This window comes from Triticum urartu, chromosome 2A (genome assembly GCF_056163025.1).
Source record: "Triticum urartu cultivar PI428250 chromosome 2A, HENAU_Tu73, whole genome shotgun sequence".
Taxonomy (NCBI): Eukaryota; Viridiplantae; Streptophyta; class Magnoliopsida; order Poales; family Poaceae; genus Triticum; species Triticum urartu.
The window spans coordinates 752405187-752413830 of NC_141874.1; the positions used below are offsets into that span (position 1 = coordinate 752405187).

The 8644-nt window shown below is 52.7% G+C and overlaps 1 protein-coding gene and 1 pseudogene across 1 annotated transcript; both read left to right on the forward strand.

Annotated features, from left to right (window-relative positions):
* The first annotated feature begins 439 nt into the window (after positions 1 to 439).
* LOC147987777 (uncharacterized) lies at positions 440 to 2827 on the forward strand (annotated as a pseudogene).
* Positions 2828 to 6982: 4155 nt separating this feature from the next.
* Positions 6983 to 7972, forward strand: LOC125540404 (NDR1/HIN1-like protein 12). The gene has a single exon (XM_048704016.2). It carries the CDS (start codon positions 7149 to 7151, stop codon positions 7812 to 7814), a length of 666 nt encoding a protein of 221 aa, XP_048559973.1. The 5' UTR covers positions 6983 to 7148; the 3' UTR covers positions 7815 to 7972.
* Positions 7973 to 8644: the final 672 nt, after the last annotated feature.

Consider the following 8644-nt stretch of genomic DNA (forward strand, 5'->3'; position numbering starts at 1 on the left):
ACTCCTTGAAACCAACACATGTACTTCAAGAAATGCCTATGGACAAATCCTTCAAATATAACTCAATGCAACCATTAGTCCATAGAGAATGTCATCAATTACCAAAACCACACATGGGGGCACCGCATGTCCTTTCACGGACACATTCCAAAAACTCACTCGCCGACCACCTTACCCTGAAAGGAGTGAGATCGAGCTTATTGTTATCGGTAAACCCTAAAGCAGCTGAACTTGCCATGTGGTTTTTCAGTTTTACAGTTTCTAAATAACAACTTGAAGCATGATGCGTCCATGCTACAGTAGAATAGGTCTAGTGTTTACCTTTCTGTGTTCGTTAGTTGTTGGCCACAATCAGTCCCTAGGTTGTTCGATGCAAGTTGAACCGTTTCGCAAAAAAAATATTTTGTCCACTATGTGCTCGTGTGTGTTGTCCTTCCCCATGATGTTATCTTCCTCCTCTGATGAGTGCGAACGATTGAAAGCTTGCTCTAACCTGTGGCATCAGAGCCTGTGTTGCGAAAGCGACCCGGTGGCGGTGATCTATGAAGTACGTACGTACGATTTTGCTCCTTGTATCCCTCCTCTTGAGCTCCCCGTTGTGATCATGTTGGCTTCATCCCATGTGATTTGACATAGACGCCCCACCCTCCTATTGCCACCCACATGCACATGGTGCGAAGGAAGGCTGACATTAACTTCCTTCCTCCTCTCCATGGATCATCGTTTTATCCCCATATTTTGTTTGCAACAAACATATCTAGGGAACTTAAAGTTGTTCTTTTTCTCTCCCTAATCTGATCCTCTCGACCTCTGCCCCAATCATTGCCAGTTATGGAGCCTACTCCCTCTATTCAAAAATATAAAACTTGTTCTAACTTTTTTTGGATTGGATATATATAAATACGTTTTACTGTGTTTGTTCATTCATTTTAGTCTGTATATGTAGATCATATTGAACTATTTAAAACATCTTATAATTGTGAACGAATGGAATATCTAAACATCTTATAATTGTGAACGAATGGAATATCTATCTAGCACCCCCCCCCCCCCCCCCAAACAGCTCCATCGCCGATAATATTTAACAGGCTTACGACTCCACTAACAGTGTCTTTACAGTGAAGTACAGTGTATCTTGGGGCAGTAGCATCTTTACAAAGTACAAAGTGACAGTGTAACTTGTCAAGGCCCACGTACAGCCGACACCATTAATTCTTTTTCTCCCGTTCAACTTTGCACTAGAAGCATTTGCATTTATTCCTTTGACACGGGAAGCTCCAACGTTACCGTCGCCGCCAAGTATCTAGTTCACCCGTCATCCTTAGCTCTAATGTTATTGACTGTTGCTAGTACTCCTTCTGTTTTTATTTACTCCGTATATTAGAGTTGACTGAAGTCAAACTTCGTAAAGTTTGATCAAGTTCATAGAAAATAATATAAACATTTACCATAACAAATTTATACGATGTGAAAGCACATTCAATAATAAATATAATGATGTTGATTTGTTATCGTATATGTTAATATTTTTGTTTATAAAATTGGTCAAAGTTCACAAAGCTTGACTTTGATCAAAGCTAATACGTGCACTAAATAAAAACGGAGGGAGTACTACTTTGGCTTTGGCTGTCATTTTTCTGCCGATAGGATTCGTTGGTCCATGAAAGCTTCTGCATACTTTTTGCCGCACGGCCTGTGATTGGAAGATCATACTACTACTACTTTTTCACTTTTGAGGAAGTACAAAATAGGTTGTGCGTCTGTCCATTTCTTCTCGTCTACTAATTAACCCTGTAAACGACCGTTTGTTTGCCGAGTTCCCCAGGGCTGGCCTAGTGTGGGCATGACATGGACGGCATATTTGTCTGGCTCCTCCCCAGCAGACTAGCTATTTAAGAGCATCTCCAGCCGCGATCCTGGAAAGGCCTCTTCAGACGATCTTTTTGCGCCAGCGCTAAAAAATCGGCCCAGTCGCGTCCCAGGAACCCGATTTTCGCCGGTCTGAGCTGAAATTAGCGCCGACGGACCAAGGCCGAACCCGGTGCGCTGGGGGCGCTCGGGGGCGCTGGGGCGAGCGGTTTTGGCGCGAAAGAGCCGCGGGACCACTGCGTCAGCGACACCGCGTGTCGTCTTCCCCCAACGTCTCGGTTTCCCGCGGGAAATCAATGGCAAGGCTGCCGCCGGTCAGCCTTACCGTTGATTCCTCACGGGCGACGCGTCACGCGGCGGCGTGCCGACGCCTCCCCTCCCTCGAACGTGTACACACGGGCGCGGCGCCGCTATATAAGCCGGTGGCCTCCCTCGCCTCTGGCCACACCAGCCCTAGCCCTAGCCGCCACGCTCTACTTCTCCCGAGAGCCGCCGTCGAGCCCTTCCTCTCCCGAGCGCCGCCGTCGAGCCCTCCCTCCCTCTCCCGATGGCCGAGCATTTCCCCGGAGATGAGGCGGCGGCCAACGGCTTCGGTCGCCGCTCGCTCCGCGAACAGGAGTCTTGACTCCTGTTCCAGGCGAACATTCCGGCGCCGCCGGACATGCGTACCAGGCTGACGGGGTGGAGACTCAGCAACGGGGGAGTGCCCATTCCCCCGTTGCCCGACGCCGTGGCGAAACCCTTGTACTTCGCCAACGAGGTCGAGGTCGTGCGCGCCTCCCTCACCGACGACCAACTCGCCCTTCCCGAGTACGCCGCCGACAATCAAGCGGCGTGGACGGCATACTTCTAGCGTCGGTAGCAGCAGAGGATGGCGTCCACCAACGGCGCGCCGGTGGTGGTCGGCCTGAAGAACAGCGAGGGACGCCACCTGTGGTGGGGTGTCCCCGGCCGCACCCTCGAGGGCATTCTGATGTACCTCGAGGGCGGCAACAATCCGCCGTTGGCATACCCCCCGGCGAGGGCGGCCGCCACGGCCACGGCTCACCGCCGACGCGACGGGCAATGGTTGCCCTGGAGGTTCGGCGCCTTCTCTTCTTCCTCCTCATCACGCTCTTCTTCGCACTCCTCCGGCTCTCCGGCGCTGCTCGGCGTCAAGGCCGAGCCCGCGGCGGAGACGCCGCTCGGCCGGCGCACTCGCAGCGCCGGCATCATCATCAACGAGGACGGACGGCGCACCCCCTCGTCGGCTCCTCCGCGCTTCGTCAAGCCCAAGACGAAGCCGGGGTTCGCGCCGGTGAAGATGGAGCCAGGCCTCCCCGCGGTGAAGACGGAGCATGGCGGCGACGTCGAGCTCGACGATGACGCGGCCGTGGGATGGCGCGCGCAGACTCCATGAAGGTGGCGAGGGAGCGCCAGTGCGCCGCCCTGCGGCGATTCGCGCAGCGCCGTCGAGGCCGTGAGGAAAGAGGAGTCGTCGTCATCGAGGACAGCGATGACGACGACGCGCCGCCGCCACCAGTCCGCGTAGGCGACGCCGGTTAGGGGTCCACCAGGGACGAACGCGTTAAGGAGGAGAAGCCCGACGACGGCGACTACTCCGCGTTCAGTCAGTTTTTTTTGAATTAGATATATTATGTAATAAAAATTCATGACTATTTATGTAATATATGCCGAACTTTGCTATATTTTTTTTATTTTTTGAACGCGCCTGGGGGCGGCCCTGGAGCCGGCGGCTGGGGACCAACTCGTCTCCAGGCCAATTTTTTGCGCCGGCTCACCCCCAGGCGGCGATTTTAGGCGCCCCCTGGGGGGTCAACGGCTGGAGATGCTCTCACTGCCTGTTTTTTACTTTGTCATCCTTGGCCTCTATGATCACTTCCTCCTAGACATCCTTGAGATTTCCTTACTGAATTCATCTTCTCTGCTTTACCATCCCTATCTATCTATATAAGTATGATTACCTCTTCGCCTGCATTCCACCCATGAACCTCATATGTCAAGAGATTGGTTATTCATGTCTTCGACAGCTGCTAAAGGCCATTAAAAATGACCATAACACATAGATATTTTTCTTTTCTCTATCCATTGTCCGTGTGAATTTGTGTGCGTGTGGGTGTGATTCTCCAGTCCACTGCGAACCACTCTCCCGTTCTTTTTCTTCTCCCCTCCGAGGCACACAATTTCATCAGATCATTTGATATGGTTGTGAAACGTGTGGCTTGCATTGCATGTTTGCTTCTGCGTTCGGTATACATGCACATCGTTTGCTGATCAAATTACATGCATCGTGGCATGTGATTCCGCATGGAGCCCACCCGTAATATAGCGTTAGGAGACATCCGTCCCTGATTAACATGCTAGCCAGCTGATCCCTTCTCTGTCAGTGTCTGGTCTCTCTCCGTATCGTCCTTAAACTTGGACTAGCTAGTAGTCCATGTGCCAACAACCACGACCCAACCCAATTAAACGGAGCAAGTAGCTGGCACCAATTGCCCCCTATCTCATTTTTGGCACCATTGCCGGGATGATTCACATGCACAAACGTGTTGGTGGTGGAGGAGGAGGAGAAGCTTCCGATTCCGTGCGTCCGCGTCCGTCCATCAGGGCCTTGAATCCGGCGGACGGACGTAGCGTACATATCATCATCGGCGTCTCGTCCTCCTATGATTGATAGTTTTGATAACAATGATCGACTCGACCCTTCCTGTTGGCAGTTGGCACATGCATGCATGCATACGGAGGAGTGGATAAGTAGAAGACGTGGCTTTGAATTGCCCTCTTTTCTCACCTATGAGATCCCACGACGTGGTACCTGGTACTGACGATCGATCGATCTCTTGTTCGCCGATGATCTCTCTCGGTACGTACGTATGTGCATATGTGTATCCTATGCATGCGCTGTGCAGCGATGCGGTCGGCCCTTGCGCGGTCGTTTTGGAAGATGATGGAAGACTGTGGGAGCTCGATCGCCGGCCAGTAATATAATCAATCAGGGTAGCTGCCTGTCCTGCCCACACGGAATGAAGATGACGCTGACGGGGATCTATATACAGTAGTGTCTACGTACGATTCCTCTTGTACGTACGTACTTGTTATTCCTCTGCTTTAAGCGTGCTTTCCGTTGGGATTATGTATGTTGGCTCTCTGATGTGGACGCCTCACCCTCCCTTCGCCACCCACTTGCTTCCCAAACTCATCCGCTCCCTCCCACACACGCGCACATGCATGTTGCCAAGGAAGGCCAACGTTAATTTCCTGACTTCATCACCCCCACTTTTTTGTTGGGTTTGTAACAAACATATCTTGGAATTAAAGGTGCTCCTTTTCTTCTCCTTATTAATCTGAATCCTCTAAGCCTTTGCACAATCATTGTCGTACATATAGCTAACAGCACTCACCCACACCATCTCTCCAACGCCATTGGTTAATTGGCCGCCTCTTATTTACCCGGCTTACGTTACGACCCCACTAACACGCAGCGTCTTCATCGAAAAAGTTAACATACTCTACAGAGTGTATCTTCAGGCTCAGCGGGAGTATAGCATCTGATCTCTGCAAAGTGACAGTGTAACTTCTCAAGGCCCAGGTACAGCCGGCCCCACCCTTTTCTCCCGTTCACCTTTGCACTGGTTTATTCCTTTGAACTTTTTCTTTGCACGGGAAGGTCCAACGTTACCGTCACCGCCAAATTACATCTAGCTCACGCTTGCTTCTTCCTTATTGGCTCTAATATTATTGACTCTCAGAGCATCTCCAACAGAGGCGCTAAAAATAGCCCGCGCTGAAAAAAACGTCAATTTAGCGCGCGGAGCATCTCCAACAGACGCTGTAAAATCCATCCAGCGCGCTGGGAATTTCTGCATCGCACGCGGGATATTTCGTGCGCGGCGTACAGCGCGCTGGACAATTTGAAGCGCGAAGACCAGCTGCTCCGCTTTCTTTGCTCGTCCCGCCTCGAGCTCGCCGCTACAGCCCTTCCCTGCAATGCGCCGCCGCCGGCCGCCGCCACTCCTCTGCGTGCTCGTCTCTGCTCGTCCTAGCACGGGACGGAGCCAACGCTGCCCTTCTGCTCGCCGGCTGCAGCTCGCCTCCTCGAGTTCGCTGGCCGGGAGCGCGTGCCGGCCGGGAGCCGCCGTTGCCCTTCTCTAGCTTGCTCCAACGATTTAGAAGGAAAGCTAAAGCTAGCTAGCTCGCGTTTGCGATTCACAGCAAGCTTAGCTCGCGTGTGGTGGCCGGCGGAAGATGATTTGCAAGGTCAGCAAGCTAGCTTGCTCCAACCATTGGGGACCCAATTGCGTTTTTATTTTGATCAGATGGACTTATTTGTAAATGTTTAGGGACCTGTTTGCTGTAGATATATTTATGGCGCTTTATTTTTAGTGCGTCTGCTGGACTGCTGCGCGCTGTCCTCTGCGCGCTATATTTTTGTGCCTCTGCTGGACTGAATCGGCCACGGCGTGCTAAAATTACTAAAATGGCGCTGTAAAATTATTTTAGCGTGCCGTTTTTGGGCTTTTGTTGGAGATGCTCTCAGCCTCACAACTTGTTTTGTGTGGAGAATTGAGACGGGCAAGAAGAAGAAGAAGAATAGTATCGATCAATCATGGCATGGCATGGCTAAAAGAAACGGAGTGTTCTTCTTGCTCGGCACGTTTAGGGCGAATGCGCGGGCGGCCGCGCACACTTGCGCAACGTGTGCGAAATTTCGCTGTGGTTGCTTCCTTTTTTTCTTTTTTTTTTGTATCGTAACGGAGGAACTAAAGGCGCCCCTTTTCGCCACGAATCATTGCTGCTCTACCTAGCTTGGAACTGAGCACTCACCCCCCACCACCATCACCATTAACCACCTCTCATCTGCCCGTCAGCCTAGCTTACGGTTCCACCACTGCTAATTACTCTCTGACAGTGGCGTATCAACTAACATGGCTGAAAAAAAAGACCAAGTACTCTGACCCACCATACACACGCTCTGCAGTGTGCACAAGCAGCTGCGACAGTAGTTTCGCACACTGACCAATGCTGATCCTCTGCTCCTCCTCCTCCTGACCCCCCAATCAATCACCAACCTCCCTCCTGCCGCTGCCTCCCCCGCCCCGATATATAACCCACCTCCTCCCCAAGTGCCATTTCTTCTCCCTTCTCCTACCTCCCACACATCCTCGAATCACAACCTCACACCTCCTCCCCTGACCGACCACCCCGCAGCTAGCTTCGCGCAGCCAGCACCGACCGATCGCACGCTAGCTGCTGCTGCTGAGGCGACCGACCGGCTATCCATGGCGGTGAAGGACTGCGGCGGGCACAAGGGCGGGGGCTGCGAGTGCCACCGCCGCCGGCTCTACCGCAAGTGCTGCGGCGCGCTGCTGGCCCTCGTCATCCTCGCCCTCTTCATCATCCTCATCGTCTACCTGGTGCTCCGCCCCCACAAGCCCCGCTTCTACCTGCAGGACCTGGCGGTGCTCTGCCTCAACGTCACGCCGCCCACCTCCGCCTACCTCTTCACCACCATGCAGGCCACGGTCGCGGCGCGCAACCCCAACGACCGCGTCGGCGTCTACTACGACGAGGCGGACATGTACGCGGAGTACAAGGGCGTGCCCATCACCGTCCCCACCCGCCTCCCCGTCGCCTACCAGGGCCACCGGGACCAGTCCGTCTGGTCGCCCTACCTCCGGTCCATGGACAGCGTCGTGCTCCCGCCGCAGCTCGCCATCGCGCTGGCGCAGGACGAGACGGCCGGGTACGTGCTGGTGGACGTCAAGGTGGACGGTCAGGTGCGCTGGAAGGTGGGCACGTGGATCTCCGGCCACTACCACCTCCGGGTCAACTGCCCGGCCCTCATCAGGGTGAACGAGGGCAAGGGCAGCTACGGCGCCACCACCGGCGGCGGCCCCGACTACTTCCGCTTCCAGCAGGCCGCCGCCTGCGCCGTCGACGTCTGATCATGCATCATCGGTTCGACCTCCACAAATTCAAATTCAGGGGAATCGATTGATTGCTTTTCTCTCTCTAGTTTCTTTCTTGCTTCTTTTTAGTCTCTTTTTGACTTGTTGATCGATTGGTTAAAGAAATGAATGAAAACAAAAGGTTGAAGCTTCGATATCGATAGTAGCTTTTCTTGTTCTTCAGTTCAGAATTCGGTTGGTTGGGTGTTGGAGTCTAGCTAGCTTGGAGTGGAAGGGAAATTCATGGAGTAAACGTGAAGTGCGTATCTCTCTTTTTCTCCGGACAAAATTGATCTATTTTTCGGGATATTAAGTGAACAGTGTCGCTCAAGCTCTCGTGCATAATAAGGCTTACTTAGGATTTTTGGTTCAGTAACTAACCAGCTGGTTTAACAGTTAACACGCTTCAGTTTGTAACAAAGTGAAGCGCGTGAAGTTCCTTTTCTTTTTCGGCTGATTCATCGCGGTAGTTCGTGGTCGAGAGATACGGGCTTTTCTCTCGGATCTTGCCTTTTGGCTGAAAGTGTTTCTTTGGAGAGCCATCAAGGTTAGCTAGCTAGCTGATCACGCCCGAAATCCTGCTGCCTAATCAGTGTACGGGTGCCCTGCTGCTTAATCAGCGAGAGTGATCTAGTGGACCAATTAACAGTTAGCAGCTAGGTACGTAGCTGGCTCAATTGGACGCTTGGCTGCAATGCAAACCCGGGCACGCCACCGCGCAGTACACGTACGTACTTGCTGATGGTGACCTAGTAGTATGTAGCCGCGATTATCTTCTCGGTCGACCTCTTGCCACGAATTTCTGCGCGGCCGCATGTGTACTTTAT